General features: G+C 38.9%; 1 protein-coding gene across 5 annotated transcripts in view; it reads right to left on the bottom strand.

The window, feature by feature from the left end:
- Positions 1–24,712, bottom strand: part of ANO5 (anoctamin 5) — a 60,645-nt gene that overhangs the window by 15,690 nt on the left and 20,243 nt on the right. For 4 of the 5 annotated variants that reach the window (XM_030948805.1, XM_030948807.1, XM_030948806.1 and 1 more), the window contains 9 exons: positions 18,796–18,909; positions 11,628–11,696; positions 10,388–10,672; positions 9,929–10,042; positions 7,378–7,493; positions 5,662–5,796; positions 4,348–4,453; positions 4,198–4,258; positions 1,362–1,513 (listed from right to left, as the gene is read on the bottom strand). In XM_030948805.1, coding sequence (XP_030804665.1) covers positions 1,362–1,513; positions 4,198–4,258; positions 4,348–4,453; positions 5,662–5,796; positions 7,378–7,493; positions 9,929–10,042; positions 10,388–10,672; positions 11,628–11,696; positions 18,796–18,909 — 1,152 coding nt within the window. Of the gene's footprint in view, positions 1–1,361; positions 1,514–4,197; positions 4,259–4,347; positions 4,454–5,661; positions 5,797–7,377; positions 7,494–9,928; positions 10,043–10,387; positions 10,673–11,627; positions 11,697–18,795; positions 18,910–19,928; positions 19,974–24,712 lie in introns of all 5 variants that reach the window. The other variant, XM_030948809.1, reaches the window with a different exon arrangement.

The following is a 24,712-nucleotide window of genomic DNA, read 5'->3' as shown; positions in this document are numbered from 1 at the left end:
CAGGATTTCTTCTCCTGGGAAGCTGAGACGCCTCAGAGAAAATGAAAACAATAATTATCTGATTCGCTTCTCCTGTGTTTTGCTGCTTTGCAACGCGGTTTGGACATTGTTTACCAAGTGGTTATTGTTTCATTGGTTTCACATGAGCTGTTTTGACTTAATGACCAATCATGGTCCAGTTGTGTCGGGACTCTAGAAAGAGTCACAAATTTTTCATTATTATCTTTTAGCCTTTTGTCTGTATCTTTTCTCTATTCTTTAGTATAGTTTAGTATAACATTCTTTTATATAACATAGTATCATAAAATAATAAATTAACTTTCTTAGAACATGGAGTCAGATTCATTCATTCTTCCCAATGATGGGGGACCCAGAAACTACCACTGAAGGGTGGGGAGGGTTTGAGCCTGAGCATACACAGGGATGTAAACCAGCAAATAATACATAACTGGCAGGCATGTGTTTGCAATTAGTAGAGCTAACTAACGAAAATTGATTTACCTGAACCTGTTTTCCTGAACATGCAGAAAGTAATGCTTCAGCAGAGCTACACTCTTAAACATAGTGCACTGTTATCAAAGAGCCCTGTGCAAGGTACACAGCACTAGCTACAACAGCAGAATTAATGCCGTGTATGTGGAGAGGGAAAAACTCTCTCTCATGAGAAATAAGATTAGTGTATGTATTTCCTAATGATTAAGGAAATGAGCCCTGAAAGACAAGGTTACTGTTTTAGAACAGACTCTTCCCCCACATTCTGGCTAAGCTTCTATTTTTTTTCTGAAGACTGTGTTATCTAAGTATACTTAGGACTAGTGACAATAAGCTATTTATATGCAATTCTGGGAAAGGGAAAAGATGACTTAAAAATACACCAAATGGGTGTGGTAGATATTGTGACCCCAGCTGATCGTGAAATTTGTCAAATAACTCCTCCCTAAAATAAATTTAAATGAAAACAATTAACATCTAATATTTATATAGAGTGTTTAACAGAGTTAAGTAGGGTCACTAATTGTATCTCAGTTACATTCAAGAGAAAGGACTTTGGCCGCCTTCATCCCTCTGGTGTTCCCCAAACAAAGTGGTTGAGTATCAGAAGCTAAACCACAGCTGGATCAACTTATTACCTTAGATCACAGTGACTGCTTCTTCATATGTTATATAGGGGTAAGAATGAGTGGTTTTAAAGGCATGAAAGTTTCATAGACTGCTACCCTGAATTGTGAAAGATGCACTAAAAAGACATAAAAGCTATAAACTTTGCCCTTATTTTCTTGATTTAGTATATCAATTTCCATGTTACAAAACTTTCAGCATACAACTGGATTTGCACACACGTCAACACAGCACGTTCATACCTGAGTTACAGGATTTTTCTTCTTTTGGGTACATTTTGCCTCGTACTCAGGCCTCAGCTGGAGCTGTTGCTGTTCCTCTTCAAAATCAACCAAATCCCATTCATATTTCAGTCTTGCTTGCCTCCTCTTCCAAAACTCCAAGAAAAGTGTAACTGCAATTCGCAAATGTTAAAATAGAGTCAAGGAAGAAGTGAACAAGTTCATGAACCAAGTTAAACATCTGCACTGGCTTCTTCTCCGTGGTTTATCATTACAATGTGACTCACTTATTTTTACTGACTACCAACTATAGTTCACAGATAAGACCATAATATGGATCCAGTAATTTATCAGCTAATTGAATTCCAGAAGTAGATGACAAGGAAGATGCCAAGACAAGATATAGGTATTTCCATGGTTATGGTGACTACGTTCAATTAACTACTCTGTGTATGCAAAAAGCAACATGGAATTAAGAAAAGAACCTGATAATTCAACTAATTAATGTGTATAAACCTGTAACACATACATATTACAATATTACAGCTTTCAAGTAATATGGTCAAACACTTCTGCTGTTTTTTGATGCTTATTTGATATCATGGTGTCCTAAAGTGACTTTATGATACTGAATTGTATCCCCATTCTCTGGAAAAATCCCTTCACCCACGATTTTTCTCCTGGGAAGTAGAGAAACCTCAGAGAAAAAGGAAAACATAATAATTAAAATTAAAATAATTATCTGATTTGCTTCTCCTGTGTTTTGCATCTTTGGAATGTGTTTGGTGATTGTTTCCCCACAGGTGACTGTTTCAATGGATTCTGGTGTGAGTTGTTTTCATTCTTTAGCCAATAGGGGCCAAGCTGTGTTAGGACTCTGAAAAGAGTCACAAGTTTTCATTATTATCTTTTTAGCCTACTCTAAGTATCCTTTCTGTATTCTTTAGTATAGTTTAGTATAGTATTCTTTAATAATATAGTATCATAAAATAATAAATTATGAGAACATGGAGTCAGATTTATCATTCCTTCCTGCCGTGGGGGACCCAGCAAATACAATAGCCCAGAAATAAGTTTTGTGCCTTTAAAGCTAGATCCAAGAGCAAAGGGGGGAGAAGGAAAAGGGTGGAATTTTTTCAGGGCTGTATTCAAAAAACCAGAGCTAAGAGCTTCAGCTCTCTCTGTCTCACAGACCATGTTGTCTGCAGCACGGACAGGAGCAGGAGAAAACTCTCCTTGGCTTTTAGCTGGGTTTTTTAGCTAGCTGAGGCAGAAAAGTTCCCTGGACTGTGACTTTTCTTTTCCTTGGCGCTGTTTGAACCTGCTCTGGACTGAAAACCCAGGAAAACACCTGGAGCTCATGGCTGTGGCCCACTGGGGCCTAGGATGCAGCATTTCCAGCACAGGAGGGACTGGCAAGAGACAGAGTGAACTAAGCCACAGCCCCTGAAAAGCACTGTCTGAATTTGCTACCTCTTCAAAACAATGAGAGCTTCCATTGTTTAATATTATTCAATTTTTATGCCTGTGAATACTTTGTTTGTTAAATAGTTTTTTTCCAATTTTCTCAAAGGAGATTTATGTCTCCTGAACTGGTGGGGGGAAGGGCCACTTGAATTTGCTTTCTAGAGGGACCCCTTTGGAGGCTGCATCCCAAATTTACCCTAAACCAGGACACATAGTCATTTTAAAAACAGTGAATGTCTGATGATTTTCATACAATCAAGAGTTGGGCTGGCCTAAGAATTCTTTCAGACATTAGAGGGAATTGATTTCATATATAAACAACTATAAAATTTATAATACTATGTAACATCTTAAGAGCCCTTAATAAATTTCTTTAAAATGTCAACATTTTGTAATCTGATTGTTCTTATCTGAACTGGGGAAGTTTTATGGCATAGACAAACACAGGAAACCTTATCTTCTGCAGTTCTAAACTCTTTGGCTGGTACTTCCTGAATGACTAATCCACGTCATGCAAATGCTAGTTCTTAGAAACCAAGAAAAGTTTAGTAAAACAGCCACACAACAAAAACCTTATTAGATTTTAAATAATAATTCTATATGAAAGAACTGAGTGATTAGATCCTCTGATAAAAAATACACAGGTTTTCTATTAGCACACAAGGATCTTCGTGAGTTAATGAAATATCTATATACAAGTTGAACATTTAATGATGACATTTCATACAAACAGTATGAAACATGAGAATTGTATTTAAGGAAATAAGAAGTAATAACTATGCTATCTGGAATTTATAAACCTTCACAGAGCTGAAGAAAAAAAAATGTATTCAACACAATGTTCTTAAAAGTCTGAAGAGGTATCATTGGTGTGAAACTATGATTATAGAGACCAGAAATCCACCTATTTCTACATCATCAAAACATACTACAGTGCATGAAGTTCAATGGAGTAGATCCCTATGAATTTCCTCATCCCAAAAGTACAGCTAATGCAGCAGCAGTGATGGACCACCATCCATCCAGTGCAAGGGCACAGAACTCCCCCACTGGGACACTGATGATGTGAAGGGCTGAGCAGAGAGGACTCTTTGATGGGCTGCATAAGGTTGGACCCCTCTAAGGGTTACTAAGGAAAGAATCAAATGTTAGCAGTTAAGAGTACACAATGCTTACGTTATTCTTATGGTATCCTAGATGCCTGCCTGGGTTTTTTTAAGTCTTAATTCCTCTGTAACTTTAAGTTATTTTCACTCATTCATCACTTCAGCATCTGAGGCGGGATACTAAGGTGAAGCCATTATTCCCCTTCTTCCCACTTCCAGTGTCCCTCAACAGCTTGGCCAAGATCTCCTTATTGCTTGACATAAAACTTATCAAATGTACTCACCCCATATACCCATGAAAATGGCAAAAAAAAGAGTTGCCACGTTGTCAAACAAATGGGAATACTGCAAGAGAATAGCCAGGAACAGGTCAGTACCAAGACAGTTTTCAGGATGAACAAAAAGGAGCAGTGGCTGCAGAACCAGACACAGACCTGGGAGGACTCGCAGGTGGTGTTCAGTCTCCAGTATTCACAGTCTCGGTCACAAAGTGGGCACATGATGATCTCTCCTCCAATTGCAGGGTCACAGATTTCTTTGCTAAGCAGGAAAACATAGTAAAGTATCTTAAAAGCTGTGTTATGAAATTTATTTAAAAAATAAATAGGAACTTCATTTGTTCAAAGCTCAACATTTGCAGCTTCACAGCAAAGGTGCCACATCTTGTCACATTCACTGGTATTAACCAGTGGCTGGTCAGGGCAACCCAAGAATGAAGCAGCTGCTACAAGAAGTAGAATTAATAATTCCCTTGATATTGGCTTTTTGGCTCTACCAGCAATGAATCAGGAGTCTGTCAGGAGCTGTAATGTATATGCACTGCTTTCAGGCAAGATATAAACCATGCTATTTCTCATCAGGTTAGCAATGACATCAAACACCTTCTCTAAAAGCAGAGAGACCACTTCAGCTTTGATATCTGCAGTAAAATTTGCTACTTCAATTTAATGACAGTGGGTAAAATTTAGAATGCTATGATAGTACTTCAGCATCCAGAGAAATCTCAGTATGTATAACAGTATTCCCAGATGAATTCTTAACCTAGCTAAAATACAAGTCTCAAAATTACATTATTCAACAGAATAGATGAGAATTTTAAGTTGTTAGTCATCTTTTATAGTTAAAACTCAAGATTTTATAGACACCTTCTTACAGAAAACAGTAAGCAATGACAAGTCAACCCTCTTTTCCTTTCCCCACCCCCAATCCCTGAACACAATAAATCTTCTGATAAAAGAAATACTATGCTTACTTAAAAAAAACCCCACCAAATTGTGGTTTCTAAGATACTGGATACCTCTTTGATGGGAGAACACTGCTGATCTGTTTTACTCATGCTTTTGGTTAGTACAAATGATACCCTACACTAAAAAGTCAGACTGCTCTGCAAGACAGATTAAACAGACAAGCTTAAGGCAACAATAAACACTCAAACGATTTTGAGAGATCTAAGGGGTACCCTCAGGACTTCATATATTGCAGCTTCTCCAAAGCAGAAAGCTATGGCCAACAAAATATTGCTTTTCACCTACAAGTTGAGTCTTACTAACTGATAGTCACAAGCTCTGCATTAGTGGTCCACCACCTTTACAGTCAATAAAGACAGCTGAAGAACAAATCTGTCTGCTCTGACAAGCTTTAAAAGCTTGTTACCTGTTGAGTAACAAGAAGAATAATTTTTTTTTGGCAAGAATAAAATTTTCACATTGCTTAGCTTTTGCCCAGGAGATTTTCAATGTTATACTTACCTGCTCATATTTTCATCCATTGTAAACAAGCCGTAAAGAAAACAGATTAAGCCAACAACTGCTGCAAGGAATAACATCTCAGTGTAAAATCCCAGCCAGGCAAAATAGATTCCAATCTTCTCACCATAGTACTTTCTGAATACAAAAAAAAAAAAAAAAAAAAAAAAAGCAATTAACAGGAACACAAAGCAAAATTTAAAACTGTAGTAGAGCAAACTGGCCAGAGTAAACTACTGAATTTTGCCAAGGGAACTACTTGGCAAAATTCACTTTTAACAGAAGAGTAAGTGCACTGAGGTACTGTGGAAAATGAGGGCTGAAACTGGCCATGAGAAGTTACTCAAGCTGTAAGAACCAGGTGAATGATCAGGAAATATGGCCTCTTTTGTCCTTTTTTTCCTTCTGGTAGAAACTAACATTAAAATTGCCCTTTTCTCTTTTCTACAGAATAGTGTAGGTGAAGGTTTACTTTCTGATTTTTCCAAGGAGTTACACAAATGAAACAGCACAACAGTTCTGACCATTTGGTTAAAACAAATAGGCAATCCACAGAAATACAACCACTTGTGTTACAAACACAGAACTGTAACCTGTGAACAAAGCAACATTCTGTTGTATCACATCAGCTGAATCAACGAGATCTTAAGTGAGTTTAAATTTGGGCTTAGAAGTGAGAATCAAACTTCCAAACTGATTTTCTCAGTATTTTTTCAAGTCTGTGTTGAAATTTCAACATTTCAAATAAACCTTTAACATTTTTTTGCAGAGATTGTTTAAAAAATCTGAAGTATTCTATGTGTGTGTTTCTTTAACAGCTGAATTATATGTAATATACCTAACCCCAGAAGGACTGGCTAGATGGAAAGAGGCTTGATTTGAGATAAAGCATTTTGCCCCTTCTCAGTAGAAAGCTCTGTCATGTCCTCCCAAGACATAGTGCCCAGTTAATATCCAGCTCTCATTGGATCTTAAAAGAGGCAAAGACTTCTTGATGCCTTAAGTTTTAGCTTTTATATTTTTCAGATTCTGTGCTGCTTTTGTGTGTAGCTCTGAGCTTCATATTAAGCAATGGTAAGCTCTCTTCACAGAGTAGGTAGATCAAACAATCCTTCTCTAGCTGGGACCAAGGACAGCCTATACAAGTTTCAGGCCCAAGAGCATAAACAACATGGACTGAAGAGTGAAAACAAGAAGGATAGGATTTTATAACCTAAAGCTATAATTGGACAATTAACTCCAATACGCAAATGGCCCAGAAATTATAAAAGTGAGAGACCCCGTGACTGGTCATCCATTTTGTGACCATTTTGGGTTCATCTTGGGTGTAATCCTGGCTGGGCTCTTGTGCTGCCCAATACGGATCCATTAAGATTTTTAATAAACATCTACTTTAACTCTGTGTAACCTCTGTCCTAGGTCAGCCTCCTCAAGGCATCATTCCTAGCAGGATCAAGCTACACATGAATATACACTGTATTACTTTTTTATAGTTGAATGAATATACACTTTTTTGCAGTTGAATGAATATATCCTAGCAGCATCAAGCCAGAGATGAATATACACTGTATTACACTTTTTAATAAACATCTGCTTTAACTGTGTGTAGCCTCTGTTCTAGGTCAGCCTTCTCAAGGCATCATTCCTAGCTAGAGATGAATACACACCGTATGACAGTGAAAAGCAAGGGCACACAACAAGCCCCAGGCAGTATCTCACCTGATAAGGACCAAAGGCTGCTCCTTGTAGAAGCGCAGGAAGCGGGCCCACTCCATGTAGAGCGTGTACCTCTCGCTGTCACAGTTGGGGTCGCTGGCCTTCTTCCAGTACTGGCACTGCGAGCAAAGCAGAGTAAGGGAAAACACCTCATGGTCACTCTTGTGCCGAGAATGACACAGGAACAGGTGGGAGGCAGGATTGTAGAAGGAGCAAAGAAGCTTTATTCAAGAGAACCTTGTGGTTTTTATAGAGTGACATGATGGATTCTATTTGATTGGCTAATGTGAAAAATGCGTATTTTATGATTGGCTTTTCGCAAATAGTAAAATGAATATTATATGTGTTGTGTTAGAAAGTTATGCTGTTATAATTTTCTTGAGTAATGTGTTAAATATAGTTTTAGGTTATAACATAAGGTTAAAATAGAAACTATGCTATGTAAGATACTTTTAGCAGCCACAGGACACCTGAATCTTTCAGAGAAAGAGAATTTATTGCTCCCTTATCAGAAGAAGTGAACTTCTTCCCACCTTGCTTGGGCAGGACAATGCCAGTTAGGATTAAGAGGAAGAAGTTGACACTGACCAGACAGAATCCTGTGTTTGAATGGAATTTATGTATCATGTATGAGGTGTATAAATATGCAACAAATTGTTGCTTTTAAGAGTTAATCCTCTGTTAACGTCGGTCTTTTTTTGGGCTTATTTTGCCCAGAAAGAGGCACCTGGACTGTCTGTAACTCTTTGTTCTTATTGTCTCATATTGTCCTAATCCAAATTGTTCAAATTTTTATTACTTTAATTATATTGCTATTTTTATAACCATTTTATTACTATTAAACTTCTAAAATTTCAAAAACAAGTGATTGGCGTTTTTCACAGCTAATAACAAAACCATCTTCCTCATACACTGTCCTTGAGAAGAACAGAAAGACAAAGCAGAAAAACACCACTTGCAGATTGTTTATGCTGAACAAGTTATCACATCCTCACAACTCCCTGAAAATTCTCCCAAGCCCTGTTTCTCTCTCTCTGTCTCATGGCATCCACACCTCATCAACAGGCCCAAATACTACATTGAAAGAGACAAACAGCAATGATGATGCACCCCTCTTCAGACTGCAGTGTTGGTTATTATCAGGTATCTTAACTGTCAAATACGATGAAAATTTTGGAACTTCATCACTTTCCTAGAAATTAAACAGTGTAAAATAATCACAGTTTTTGACAGCTTTTTCAATTTTATTTTGTGCCACAGAACTCCACTTGTTCTCCGTTTTGTCAATTATTCACTTTGTGATCTTGGTTTTCCTTTTTTTCTGAATGTCTCTCAATCACAAAGAAAAGCATGAAAATTGGTTTCTAAATAGGAAGCAACTAATAGAAGTTTAGGCAACCTAAATTTTGCATTTTGAAAATATTCTGAAAGATTAAATAATTATTTTTAGACAAAGATTTTTCAAGTCTGTCTCACAAGTTTTAGAATTTTTTAGTAAGATTTCTTAGCATTTAAAGTTGGTTGTAGTTGTATAGAAGAGATTCTTGCTTTTTACTGTCTGTGGTTTTGGTAATCCCAACAGTATAAAGTGCCTCCCAGCCTAGACTAGCATTCTAGATTCTAATCAGCCAAACTTTCCTCCTGAAAACCTAAGGAATGTCCATTCACTCAATTATTTTTTTTCTAAGGAAAATAAAATATTTTCAAACATTTTAAAATATAAATCTATATACAGTATTTAAAAATGTCTTATGGCAGAATTCAGAGTAAATTCACTAAAGCATAGTGACATCTGAAATAACCTTTAAAAACACAGAGAGAATTTAAGATTTAAGCAAAAAAATTAAACACAACATTTAGGAGGAAAAAATTTTAAAGCAAAAAAACCCATGTAAAACACTGTAACCCATCTCTCTCTTGTTTTCTCCCTGGAATTTCAGGACTAAATCCACACATGCCATATAAAAAACTGACCTTACAGCAAAACTAAACATAGTATTTACTATCCTTACCACATTTCCAGTACTACAGTATTTGTACACAAAGGTCACTGGGAGATGGACAAGCCACCACCCACACTAAACTGGCAGGGTTCAGGCAACTCCTCTGACTTCAGTCCCAAAATGGTATGAACTCAAGAGTTTTTCTCTGACTGCAGGTAGTGTGCACTAGTGTGTAACTACAGTATGTGTGTGTGCACACCCTATGCTCACACACTGCTGAATGTGGAAATTCATTCCTTGTTATAATCTAAGGTACTAGTGTGGTCTGTGCCATCAGCATTACAGGAATATGATGGAGTAAGTCTCTAAAGAGATGAGTGACTGACACATATTCTAAAAACTCATCTGTAGGAAGAAACATTTCAGCACATCAAAGCCAAATAGTAGGGCTGACAGCTATGTCTTGTGTGTTATAAAACAGAATCAATTACTGGGACAAATTGAAAGGTTTGAGTATATTTTTGTATCTCCTGGAAGAGCAAATGTCACAGTAGGTAAAAGAGTGCAAACACTGGGAAATGCTCAAGGGAGCAGAAAGCTGAAATACTTACATCATGAAGAGGATATGCAGCTGTATAGGTGCCATTGTTCAGCAGTCTCTTAATCCCAAATTTTTTCTTCCCTTCTTCTGTTCCGTATGGGCAACGTGTAAGAATATAATTAACCTGAGATTCAAGAATGACAATTTCAGACCTTTCCTATTCTAAGGCCATTAAATAGAAACCTGTAATAGATGTGCACTGTGTATAATCTGCAGGAACAACATGCAAAAGCAAAAGGTATTTCTTCAGCAGGCCTTATCTCCTATAAGAATACTGGGGGCACAGTTGCCTTGTAGACATCCAGAAGGTCAGTTCCAAGAATTATTCTTTATTTCTAAGCAAGATGCACAGGTACCCAGGCCTCTCTGTATTTACCTCAGTTACCACGGCTTCTATACTCACTCCTTCCTTACATGAATATTCCAATGGGACTGTGTAAATGAGAAGTAGCCAAATTCCCATACTTACTATTCTGTTTCTCATGGATGGTGAGAAGAAAGTGCTCTCATCATTAATGAGGTACAGCTCCTGCTTGTCCTTGCTGAATGGTGCTGTGAAATAATCTGGTTCAGGGTGCATCACCTTCTCAGGCAGCCTCAGTGGGAAAAGCACACAGTCCAGGGGGTTCTCCACCATGGGGGGAATGTCATTTTCCCTGATGGGAACTTTAATGTTCAGTACTTCTGCATATGTGATCAGAACCTCCCATGGTGCATGGATCTTCACAAAAAAAATCTTGCCATCTTCAGATTCCTGCTCCAGAAAAATTAAATCAGACATTAGACCAAACTGTGTTGTATTTAAAGATTTATGGGAATATTTTTCATACAAAATGTATTGCCTTTTACATATTTTTTAAGGATTTAAAAATGAAGTAGGAGAGAATAGGACTTTCTGTGTGTGTGTATATATATATATATATTTATTTACTGAAAAGCTTATTTGAGTGGTTGGCTGTTCATAAAAATAACCTTTGCACTACTACAAGCTCACAAAGGCTTTTCAAACTATATTCATCTCATACAAACCTGAAAATTCTCATTACCCTAGAAACACAAAGAATAATCTTGTCATAGGCCTCATGTAACATATGTTCTTCTAGGGCTGCTCTGCATTCACAGCAGAAGTTGGCAATCAGAAGGGTTTTTAATATTGCTCAATGAATTCCCTACCTATGAATGTTACAGAGCCTGAACTTTGCCAAGAGTTATTTTACTCACCTCAGCCTCTGGCACGCTGACTCCATCAGTCAAAATTGCACATCTTCCAGTTATTACAGTCAACAGTACCACTAATCAAACATCCTGAAGGTCACAGGGTCCTTCCTCACTATTACAACATCCAGTGGGCATAACTAATTCATTCACTGCCTTCCAAACTTGTTACTCATTGTTAGGCAGAATTAAAATCATTAAAATCACCTGTAAGCACACTTCCCATTCATGTGGATATAAACCAAATCACAGCTATTTTGCCTTCTTGTTATAAAAGCAAAAACAAAAGCTTCCTCTTGAATCAAAATTATTGTGCTTCCACAATTCTTACCAATGTATCTGGAAAAAGCACTCAAATAAACATATTAACCTTGTTTCCCCTAAATTAGTCACACCTCACTGAATTCCACAAGTATAATTTATAATTTTTCTCCGAGAAAGTGGTTTATTGATTTCCAGGTCCTATTCTTTTTGGACCTAATTTTTTTTTTTACCTTCTTGTCTTCTGTTTCTAGCTCCAAACCAGCCTTTTGCAGGTTGCTCTCAAATTCTTTTCTCCTTTCCTGAAGAGAAACAAAGACACTTTAGTAACTGATGAAGTTAGCAACTAATTGATCATTCACCGATGACTCACCGGGTTTTACTTCTCTCAGCTGCCCTGATGACAACCCCTTAAGGCTATGTGACCTTCTCAAAGCAAGCAGACAAAAACCAGTGACACACACCAGGCCACTTTCTGGTGAGGCCAGCTTTGTGATAGGAACCCAACAGGAAGGGCACTGACCAGCCCCAGGGCACCCACTGGCTGGGAAAAGGCTTGGTCTGGGCTACTTGACTCATCAGACAAGCAACTGATGGCTTGGGTCTTGAGCACTTCTGACTTCAGGATTGTGAAAAATGCATGTATTTTATGATTGGCTTTTCGTAAATGTTAAAATGAATATTATATGTGTTGTGTGAGAAAGTAATGCTGTATTAATTCTCTTAAGTAGTGTGTTAAATATAGTTTTAGGTTATAAAAAATGTTAAAATAGAAACTATGCTATGTAGGCTACTTTTTTTAAAGAAAGGACTTGCAGCGAGATAGCAGCCACAGGACACCTGAATCTTTCAGAGAAAGAGAATTTATTGCTCCATTATCAGAAGAAACAAACTTCTTCCCGCCTCGAAGGCGCTGTCAGGATTCAGAGGAAGAAGTTGATGATGACCAGCCAGAATCCTGTGTTTGAATGGAATTTATGCATCATGTATGAGGTGTATGAATATGCAACAGGCTTTTAAGGGTTAATCCTTTGTTAATGTGGGTCCTTTTTCGGGCTTATGATGCCCAGAAAAGGTACCTGGACTGTCTGTAACTCTTTGTCTTTATTGACTCATATTGTCCTAATTCAATTTGTCGAAATTATTATTACTCTAATTGTATTACTATTTTTATAACCATTTCATTACTATTAAACTTTCAAAACTTTAAAAACAAGTGATTGGCGTTTTTCACAAGGAGGCTGCTGCATAGGGTGTGGTCAAGTTTAGCTCTATTTCCAAGAGAAAGATGAAAAGAAGAATTCTGGAAGCACGTGGAAGACTGAGTGCTTCCAGCTTCACCTATTTATTTTTATATTTAGTTATACAATTATGCCTGATACAGACGTTCAAGTACTGATTACAGACAATTCAAACATTACTGATAAGACCAACAAATCACTGCAAGTGCTTAGCTTGCATAAAGTCAGCATGGACTTCATGCAGAGATAGCAAACCTGCCCATGGTAGTGGGTGGTGGCTGCATGACTTGTGTGAGCTTGATATTCTTCTTGAAATCTTTTTTTTTGCAAAGTAATTCCTAAGTTGTGTCTTTGGGTAAGAACATTTTCTTCCTTTCATCCTCTGTATAATTTTTGCTCCTACTGAGAGACTGTACTAATTTCCTCTTAATTATATAAAATTTGCTGAAGAACTACCAGAATAACAATAAATTAAGCCAAATATTGAGCCCTACCCTCTTTAAAATGCACAAGCCAGATGACAAATTTATTTCTAGCTAAACTTTGCCATGCTGTCTAATATTTCTTCTATTGAAAAGTCTTAAATTACAGTTTTCAAACATAAAAAACCCCAAAACACGACAGTTTTCAGCCAGTTTTCCTTTCCTGCATGTCAGTGAGGAGTAGACTGCCATTTTTGCATTTCAGTTTGCATAACTTACTCAGGCATATGAATGCAGACTGAAGAATAGCTTTCATAGCCCTCAGATGTTTTCCTGTGTTAGTGGCCTCTCATTTTTATGTGTCACATCTGATTTTGCCAAATATTACTCGATATTAAATTAGACACTGGACTATACAAATATGAATAATTGTGAATATGGTAACTCCTGAGTTCTAGCACATGCTGGGGGCAAAAAGCAATTCCATGCACTATTTTTCCTACAAACCTGCCTAAAAGCACCTGTCTAAACATGTCAGAGAACTCTGGTTTGCTGACGTGATAATCAGCTAGAGAACAACACAACGAAAAGGTGATTTCAGAAGGTATGTTAAGATGCTGTAGAAAAGCTGACATTCAAGCCTAGTATCCAAAGCTACATGCTACTCTGGATTACCTTTTCTCCTAACAAAGAGGCTGGTGTGTATTCTTTCTCCAGCAAACACTGGAAGAGAGCCAAGCAAGTCAGCTCAGAGGTTTCACTCCAGCTGTGCAGCTCAGGAGCAGACAGAGCCAAAGGGTCTGGCCCCATCCTACTTATCTTTCCTTACAATACACTTAGTGTGACAAACTGCAGTGCTCTAATAGAAATTATGCTCTTTTTACCACCTTGCTCTTCTCCCACAAGCCCCCTCCTGAAACCCATGCAATGTACCGCACTTTCCAGTTAATGGGAGAAACATTTTTAAAGGAAATCAATCTGCTGGGGGGAAAAAAAATCCTCCTCCTTTTCTTGTCAAATACTGGATTTCCTCATGTCACCATCAAAGGCTTAAAAAGGATAAAATGTATCCTTGGACCAGAGCTGGCTGTTTTTAATCTGTACTTAGAATTTTAAGCTTACTGCCCCAAACCTGATAAACCATCCCTGGTGCATGTATTTCTGACTCTACTGTAGATGCCAATCTGCAGCCAAAGAGGCATGAGGGAAGATCTGTAAGTCATCACATGCACCATATTATGTGGATATCTGACATAATGTGGGATAAGCACAGACTAACTTTATCATCTAACATGTGCTGGGCTGTAATGAACCACCCCACTAAGATTAATAAGGCAAGATCCAAAGTCCAGCAGCACTATTACGCCCAAAGCAAATGCAACACTGCATAATCAGGCAGCTAGGGAAGAGAGAACTTCTATAAACCCAGTTGTGATAACAATGCTGGAACAACAACAGGTAACAATGCAGGTCCAAGTCCTGGTGGGTCCCTTCTGACCCAGCATATTCTGTGCTTCTTTAACTCTGTGAATTCCTGGTCCTGCACAAGACGGTCCAGGAGTCACACTGTGTGCCTAAAAGTGTTGTGCAAATGCTTCTTGAGCTCTGCCAGGCTTGGTGCTGTGACCAGTGCCCTGGGGAGCCTGTTCCAGTGCCCAACCACTCTCTGGGTAAAAAACCTTTACATCCTAATACCCAACCTAAACCTCCCCTGACTCAGCTTCATGCCATTGCTTTGAGTCCTGTCACTCACTGGTCTCAGAGAGAAGAGACTGGTACTTCTCCCTCCTCTTTCCCTCACAAGAAAATTGTACACTGTGATGAGGTTTTCCCTCAGTCTCCTCCTCTCTGTGCTGAACAAACCAAGTGCCCTCAGCTGCCTCTCATAAGGCTTCCCCTCAAGGCCCCTCACCAGCCCCATGGCCCTCTTTTGGACAGTCTCTCAACCTCTGTCTTTTTTCTATATTGTGGTACCCAAAATGAGACAAAGAACTCAAGGTGAGACTGCCCCAGCTCAGAGTGGAGCAGGGCAATCCTCCATGGACTGGCTGGTGATGCTGTGCCTGATGCCTCCCTAAGACAGGGCTGGCCCTCCTGGCTGTGCCTGATGTCCCCAGGACAGGGCTGGCCTGATGTCCCCAGGACAGGGCTGGCCCTCCTGGCTGTCCCTGATGTTCCCAGGACAGGGCTGGCCTGATGTCCCCAGGACAGGGCTGGCCCTCCTGCTGTTCCCCAACAGTCTTTCCCCAGACAGGCTGCTCTGTGTCCTGACTCCCCAGGACAGGGCTGGCCCTCCTGGCTGTCCCTGATGTCCCCAGGACAGGGCTGGCCCTCCTGGCTGTGCCTGACGCCCCCAGGACAGGGCTGGCCCTCCTGGCTGCAGGGCACTGCTGACTCATTGAACTTTGTTGTGGGTCACTACCAAAGCAAGACATGCTGTAATTCCTTCTGCAGCTATCAGCCAAACTCCTGCCAAGCTGTGTGATGTGCTCTGAGTGAGCCCAGCTTTCACCCACTCCTGCAGACCTGGGGTGCAGGGCTAACAGCAGCAACAAGCATCTGACACTTGCTGCCCCTGGCTCCCTAACTCTGGCATGGCCTGACCTCTAAGAAATCAGAAGTCTGAGATGATGAAAACTGGGAGAGGAACTCAATGAAATTTCCTTCTCCCTGAAATTTCCTTCCTCCCTGAAATAGCAGTCTACTCCTCACTTCTCTATCTCTGTACCCCACTGGGGACAGAGGGACTTTGCTTCCAGTCAACACAGGAGTGGAGTTACTTTGCACAGAGATCTATGAGTCCCAAGGCACTGTAGTTCTTGTGAAGAAATATGCTTATGGACAATAAAGACTATGTCGTGGTCATACATCAATACTTCGTTAGTTATTTTTATAAATTCTATTTATTTCGCGTTCACATACATTTCATATGGTGGTGAAATATTTCCATATGTGCTGGAGGCTTTAAGGAGTAATATTGCCTCAAAAAATCGTAATCCTAATTTTTGTTCCGAGGCCTTTGTGGTTTGGATTTATTTGTGTAGCTTATAGAAGGCAAGTTCAAAACAGCATTCCAGTTGAAGCTGAAATGTATCTGGGAATATCAAAAAAATTAAAAGTTGTTCTGCATGAAACTAAGGAAGAAAATGAACAGACTGACTCTGACATCTGTATCAGGGATATGTTGAAACACACAAAGAAGTTATTTATCCCATTCTTAGAAATGCAGAATAAAGCTGTTTCCTTGAGACTAGGAAACAAAACCCTTTGTCACAGCTGTTATTCTCCTCGTATAAACACTTCCATTCTCAGTTGTTCCATTTTCCTGCATCATTGTACTACCATAAAAGAAACATTTCTTTCTGTTAACTGTACAATAGCAAGTACAGTGTATGTCAGACAACTTCCAGAGGCTGCAGTTCATCAAGATTTAAATCTTGTCACCACAAAGACAACAGCACAGTACTTGTACACTAAGAAGTCTGTACTAATTTATGGACATACTAATTGCATAAAGATCCATGGTGAACATAATTGTGGGGCATATAATTGGTATCTCCATGACAGTTTGTCCAGAGACCACAGAATTTATCTCCAGGGCCACTGACCTTCCTCCATGAGGCCATAAACTCTTTTGCAAGGAACAGATATACACAAAATTAAATATCCCAAGACTTAACGGGGATGTTTATGCCTTTTGAAAGGCAGAGATATTGTCCTAGGAAGTGCATTTTTATGCCAAAGAGGAAGGACAATAATAGCTATTAACTCTTGGGCTTTTTCCCATGTGAATCCTTCAGTCAGTAATGCCACCCATGGACATGGGCTCTGCTCTGGCAAAGATTCCTACTACCCCTAATAAGTCATAAATCAATGAAAAGGAAATTGCTGCACACAACATGAGTGAGTGATCAGACTGACCATCTGACTCATTTTCCTTCCCACCTGAACATAACCTAAACAGTATTCTTTTCTTCCCTCATTTTAAATAATTCAAGTATGACAAATGGAAAAGTTTAAGAGTTGCTTTGACAAATTTTGCATGGGTATCTTTCTTCTCTCTACATTGACTGGCCTTCTCTTCCTTATTTTTGAAATGGATTTTCCTTCAGGTGAGAAGAAAGCATCTAGCTAGGAGTACAGCCTAACAAAGAGTCAGGGTGAAGTTGAAAAAGTATGCTTGTATATAAACCTATGGTATCATAGCTATCAAATAATCTGGTCTCCCAAGAAAATTTTGGAATGTGGCTAGCTGAGCAAAGCTGACTGAGATGCCTAATCTGGGAAAAGCATCAAACAGAGACATGACACATTTTTGGATTTTTTAATGTAATAAGAGTAGGATAGAGGGGCTGGGTAATACACTAGATTGTACTGGATGCAAGGACAGGCAGCAGAAGTTCTTAATGAAAACAGTATTTTCTTCATAAAAGAATGAAAGCAATATGCAACTTTTTTTAACAGCCTAATCTTGCAGTATTTTTCTAAAGGAAATTTGAATTTTTAATTATGAAATTACGAAATTACTTCAATATGACAAGATAAAGATTGTAACTGTTCTTTGCTTCGAAAGACTAATAGTTTTGATCATGATTTTGTCATAAACATTTAGTTATAAAACTATAATTAGTTTTTTTCAGATACCCTTATCTTTCAGAAAAATATGACTACTTGAGAACGTAATGTTTTAGTGTCTCTCTCCTTTTTAAATTTTTTTGATCATGAATAAACATTGGAATTATATTTTGGAGAGACTAGTTTATAAATGTAACCTCTCCTGACTCTGAAAGAAGGTAGCGAATACAGAGAAAAAACAAATTTAAATCCTCATTTTAAAAAAATATTGTGCTTTACATTAAATTTGTTGTCTTGACTGCCTCTCATTATACTGGATTTTTTATATAGCTTGAATTTATGTTAGCCAAGTGAGACCTCATGTGTCAGTGTGAGCATGAAAGAAACAGGTGTCATTAACTGATTCCATCTGACATATTATTACCATTCAGGCAACTGGGTCTTGCTGGCAAGTTCAAGAATAATCACTAACTGGCATTTTAGAGAAAGTTTGTTTTTGTGCTCTGTTACATAGGAGGGCTCTTATCAAAGCCACTTTAAATATTCTTCTAAAAGAATGAACACACATATGTAGACAGTAAGTCAAACACAGGGGAAAGTTCCAGGAGGACATGCTGTGTTTGTGTTACTCAGAGTATATTTTAAGGAAAGAGTCTCAAAAGTATTAAAGAAAAACTATTGAGTCTTGGAGCTAAGAATCTATTTCTCCTCTAACTACAATTAAAGGGTATGAAAAATTAGTCCTTGTTAAATATTGTTCGGATGACCTTTGCTTATTTAGAAGAATAATCCTCCTTTATTTGAAAGTATTTACAGGTGCAAGGATTTACAAATATTTCTCCATAGTCTTAGCTAGACTGCTAAATGAAGAAGTAAAATAATTTGAATTACTTTGCTCCATTGTATAATATATTGCTCAGCCTAAGTAATGAAGAGTGATCAATTCAATAATCATAGGCACAAGAATCTAATAAAATTGGATCCTGACAAACAACAGTAAATTACACAGAAATGTTCATATATGGGATTGCTTTTCACATAGCTATATGTGATTTTTTAGGTAAATTCTATTCCAGATGAGTCTAGTGATCCAAAAGGGTTAGTAACTGATATTCATCTTATTATAAATAAAAATTAAGAGGACTTCAAAAAGACAAACTTACCAACTTCTTTTCCCATTCCTTATTAAGATCATCCACATAGGAGAGAACAAAATCAATTCTCCTGACACCATCCCTGAAGAAAATAGAATCTTTGCTTTGATGTCTTTTATCAATCTGCAGAAGATACAGGCATATGAATTAAAAAAACAAGCACTGCTGTTTCTCTAAAATATCACAGAAGGCAAAGAAGTTCCCCCATATTGCCACAGTTCTTCAGTTTCTTTACAGCTGAAGATACATCTGGGCTTGCAAGTTTTAACAAGGGCTACATCCAGATTAATTTCAAAATTAACCGCATGTGTCTGCAAGCATTACATGTAAATAACTGACACAGGAAAAATAAATATATATATATATATGTTAGTGTAGCAATACTTGTGAATACTTGAAGCAGGTAGCAAAATGTAAATTCATGCATTTTGCTCTACATAACAACATTCACTAAATCAACCACCACAGAGACATATGTCCCAGCAATGACCACACATAAAAACAGCTCACAAAAGTACAGGGGTGATGTTTCAACATTGAGTATTTACTTTCATGGGAAAAAAATACACCTAATAAAAGATATCAATGTAACAGGGTAATTAGTATTCCAATTGATCTATTAAAGGTTATATTTTAATTTACCAACATGCCAGAATGTCTTAGCAACAACATCCACCTTTTTCACTATTAGGCCACAGTAATTAATGTTAGGCAAAGAGAAGACTGTAACCCCACTCTCCTAAGGAATTGAACTCATTAGGTAATATTGTTTATTATCATATCAATATTCAGCTCTATCAAATCACATACAAGGCATACAGCAAAGTGAATATTCCAGTTTAAATGTAACTCTGTGCAGAGAAAGGTTGCTGTTACTTTTTCAACCACACCTATCAGTGAAAGTGTATTTGTATAGGGCTGAACTGGGGTTTCATCTTATTAGAGTAGGAACAAACCAGAGTGTCATGTCTCTGTCTTTTGCCTCTCACACCATGCAAGGATGCATGTGCTCCCTGAGAAAGCACAGAATATTTATTTGTAGCTGTGACCATTGCTCCCAGTTAACAGAAGGCACCACACAGTGAAGCATGTTATTACTGCAGCATACAAGCCACTCGCAATAGCACTGATCACTGCTTTACCCTGAGACGTCGCTTCAGGAACAGATTATACTTCCTTCCACTCTGCTGGAATAACCAACAAGCAGTTAGCAGGCCCACTGTTTCTCCCCAAGAACCAATTGCTTCAAGCACATATACCCCAACTACAGTGAGTAAGAAATCCATGTCCTTTAAAGCCAGGAAAAGCCTCCAAACATCAGAAAAACACAAGCGCCCACAAATAATATATATGACTATCATGTCTTTTTTATTAAAGGCAAAGCTGGGCTGGAATCTGTTTGGACAGTAAAAATGTTTTAAGACAATGATTTCTATAATACTACTTGCTATCATTTGCACACTTCAGCCTCAGGACTGCTAGTGGTCACAGTGACCCCAAGATGTGTTAGAAAGTCTCTTTTCCCAGCCCGGCAGTCAAAGAAGGAGTCAGAGCTCTTCATTTCTCGGTCTCAAGGTTGTTTATTGTTTCTTATCTATAAAATTCTTTCCCTTAACCAGCCGAGGTCCACTCAGCAAGACAGTCAGAGCAATATGCCTGTCCACAGGGTGCTGTTATCTTTTTATACTAAAAACTATGTGTACGATATTTACAATTACTTCCCAATACCTATCATCCATGTTAGACAGTGAACTTCTACCCTAAACCAATCTAAAAGTGCCAACATCACAGCAGAAGATGGAGGCCAAGAAGAAGAAAAAGAAGGAGAAAGGCTGGACACACCCAGTTCCCTCCATCTTGTCCCCTGAACCCCTATTCTAAAAACCCCAAAAAATCTATTTTTCACCCTGTGACAAATTCACTATCATTCTATTTAAACTTTTGCGGCTTGTAACTCTTCATATAAAGTTGGTAATTGTTTTTTCCAAGGGCTAAATCAAAGGCACAGGGGCTTGGGCTCTGTGCCAAGGTCTCTGACCCCCTGGGCAGGGGCTTGAGTCCTCCAGGGCAGCCAGAGGAATTTCCTGGGTTCCAACACTTCAGCAGATTTTAAAAAGAGCAGTAAGAAAGTGGTTTTGAGTGTAGAGCAAAGGTACCAAACCACTGGCTCATGCATAGTGCATGCAAGTTACTGTAATGCTCATGTTTGGCTGGACCCACTGGGACATAGACTGACAAATGGCAACCATGTAATTCCAGAGCTGACAAAATTACAGGTAATAATATCCATATAACTCATGTGTTTATCCTTAAATAGGCTGAAATTAAACAAAAATAACTGACAATCCTATTGTTCCATAGTGTTGCACAACTTTATGCATCTTCATTAGACACACTAGTAACTGCTAAAATTAGACACTTGAAGCAGCCATGCATTATCCAGAACTCCTGCACTCCTATCCTAGCCCTTGGGGAGCAACAAAACACTGTTGCAAATCAATGCAGCACAAAAAAAGCTAAAAGAAATTACTTCCTGAAAATGGTACCATCCGTTCTTTGCCTTTCCTCTTTAGCAATTCTGTTAAGGTTTTTTGTTGTTTGTCTTCTTCAGAAATATTTACAGCAGATCTATTAGAATACTTTGTATGGCTGAAATCAGCACAGCTACCTCAGAAATGCTTTTGCTTTCAAATGCAGGACATCATCTTTCATGATTAAATGGTTCACAAAAATCATGGAATCCAAGAGCAGAAAAGAAAAAGCATTTTTCTATTCTATTTTGTACTTACAGGTTTAGGTCTTTCTTTGCAAATATAATTGTGACTACATGCAAACTGCAAGTTCAGATACTAAGTGAATCAAGTTAAAACAGTGCATAGAACCATGCTAACATCCGTACAGAATCAACACTACTGTAATTATTCAGCATTCCAGTAAGTAAACCCCAAAGTGCATTCTAACAACTTCAAATGTTAGCAATTGCCCCAGCCACTGATTAAAAAAAGACAGTGACTTCACAAGCACAGAAATTGTTCTAGTGCACTAAATTCATATACAAAAAGAAGAAATAAAACAATAAGCAATACCTACTTCAAAAAAAAGCTCTCACCGAAAGAGCAGCCCAAATTGTTTGGGTTGCATAGTTATAATTAATTATTCAATACAATTGAAGAAGTATTTTATCCTTACTGACATCAAAATTTGGTCGTTTTTTTAAGATGTATCAGAATCCTCAGTAACTGACGGTCTGACTATCAATTTAAGAAAATGTAGTAGACATTGTTCCATCTGCTATTAGAAGGGGCATACTTATCACTTCTTTCTCCTTCTGGAGAACATCCTTCGAGACATAGGATTATTCTTCGTGGATAGTGACAGGCCTGTTTATTAAACCCATAAATTATTCCTTTGCATTTTGCTCCATTTGGATTTCACAGGGAGAACAAGATCAGTCCTGCACATTCAGGAGAGTTTGTGTATACATGTGTGCCTACAAGTTTAATGAACATAAAAAGCTTGTAATTTGCATTGATTCTATCAGTGAATCATTAAACATTTGTACATCTTGTTTCTTAACAGCTCTTTCCAGAACTGCATAAATGCAGTTAGTGATCCTCGACAACCTGCAGTTATTACATGAAGGTACACCTCATCACAGAAAATATTCTGAAATATCCTCCTCCTGCAATACAAGTAACCAAATTAAAACTTCCCAACACAGTACAGATAGCAGACTGAAGCTTTTTAGTAATTAAGCTACACCCAATGAGAACTACAGAAGAGATAGAGCCCTGAGGCATATGGTGAAAACTCAAAAGCAACAACCACAAGTCACAACAGGAGAAATTCCTACTGGATGAGAGGCTGTGGTTGTGTGAGAATGGGTACAACAGACTGCCCAGAGTGAGTGCATAATCTCCATCCTCAGAGATAACACAGTCTGATTAAGCTAGACCAGGACTGATCTGCACTGACTGTGCAACCTGATCTATGTCTGAAGCCAGCACTGCCTTGAGGGGGAGGTCAGCCATCCAGAGGTCCCTTCCAATCCAAGTTCACTGTAGGATTCTATGCAACCCCATTACTGCAAGCATTCAGCATTTACCACAGCTTTCAAAACATCAAATAAATCCATCAACTATAAGGCAAGCTACAAACCCCACCTGTTCAAAACCCACATATGCCCTCCTGTTATCCTGTAATAGCTTTCCAGACTCATTAGTCTAGTTATCTCCCTAAGAACTGTGACCACTCAGCTTATGGACAGATGTGCTAATTGAATGCTGTAATGGTCTATCATGAAGAGAGAAATTTTCTTTTCATGTGGCATAAGTGCAAACTAACAGGATTCATGTGGTATTATACCAATAGTTATAGTTATTCTATATTTGATGATTTCTCTCTAGACACCCAGCAGAGGCTGGAGTACTGGACCATGTCCAACCAAACAACCCTCCAAGTACCTGGGCTTGCAAGCCTCACTTCAGACACAAAATCCAAAGCCTTGCAGTAGAAAACCCTGACTCAACAGGACAGGTGACAGGAGAGACTGAAATATGAGTCTCCTCGAGCCAGGTCTCATAAGCTCTTGGAGATATCTTTCACACCCAAGATAGCTCAGCTGCCTTAGAAGGCATAAAATCAGCAGGATGGCTTCTGTGGTAGTGTTGGAAACAAAAAGGTTTTAATAAAAGGCAATATAACAAAACTCTTTACAGAGAAAAACCGAGCCAGGGGCAAGAGGCTCTTGCTCCTGGTAAAACACCTCAGAAAAGCCATTATTTTCTTTGTTCTCTTCTTTTTCTAGTAAATTGTTCAGGAGGGACTTTCTGGCTCCTGTCCAATTGGCTATCCTTAAGTTTGAGGTGAAGTCCCCCAGGTCCTATGAAATGTCTTTTCACCTAATTGAAGAGAGAAACTTCTGGGTTTATTTCCTTTTTAAGGGGACAAATGATAGTTTTGTCACTCTGTCAACAGGAGGCACCTTCCTATAAAAGAGACCAAGATGTCAGCAAGGAAACAAAGCCCAGCTCAAGATGAAGCAAGGCTGTCAGAGCCCAGGGTCTGTTCTGCCCGGACTGGTTGGGCACGGTGTGTAAATGTTGGCAGGCAGCCCCACACAGACACAGATGCACCTAAACTCACCATTCAGCACTGCTGCATGCTGCTGAGGAGTCCTTGGCTCCACAGGTGCCCCTGAGACACTTCTCCAGGGCCAAGGCAAACACTCAGGCCCAGGGAGCTGGAGAGGCAAAGCAGCTGCTGGAAGTGGCACAACCACCAGCCCTGGCACAGAGGAACAGCTGTGGGCTGGGGCTGAGCCACGGGCACCCTGCAAAATGTCCCTGTGGCCTCACTGCCCCCTGGCACACTGACAGTGGGCAGTGTGGGCAGCTACCCCGTGTGGGTTAGTGGTATCACAGTACCCAAAACACAAATATGCTCTGCAGATTATACCTTAATGATTTCATAACCCTATGTTTTCATGGCACTCTGAGGGATTTCTATTTCTGGTTATCCATCCAACAGGAAATGTATCCTTTCAGCTCACTTAGCACAGTTCTCACCTTGGCATTGAGCTTCCTCCAAATACACTCTGCTACTAAATATCCCAGCCCGCTCTATGTCCACACCTCACAGACCGGAAAACTTGTCCTAGAGCAACACTTTTCAGATTATTATTCAGTCAGAAAACTGCACGTTCCTTATGTTCAGAAACACCCTTCCCAAATTCAGTGCCTCGGACCTCAAGGTTTCCCAAGTGTGCAACCCCACGGAGCGGGGACTGCAGGCTCAGACCTGAGCGCCCTTCCACTTCTGCTTTCGTAGCTTTTATATTTTCTGTGGGAAAGTGGTTTAGAGCAGCATTTTCAGTACCAAAGCAGTAACCAATACCAAGCAGAGATGGAGGAACCCATTAGCTTCA

The sequence above is a fragment of the Camarhynchus parvulus genome, chromosome 5 (genome assembly GCF_901933205.1).
Source record: "Camarhynchus parvulus chromosome 5, STF_HiC, whole genome shotgun sequence".
NCBI lineage: Eukaryota > Metazoa > Chordata > Aves > Passeriformes > Thraupidae > Camarhynchus > Camarhynchus parvulus.
Note: the sequence above shows the minus strand (reverse complement) of the source record. Positions and strands in the feature narration are given on the sequence as shown.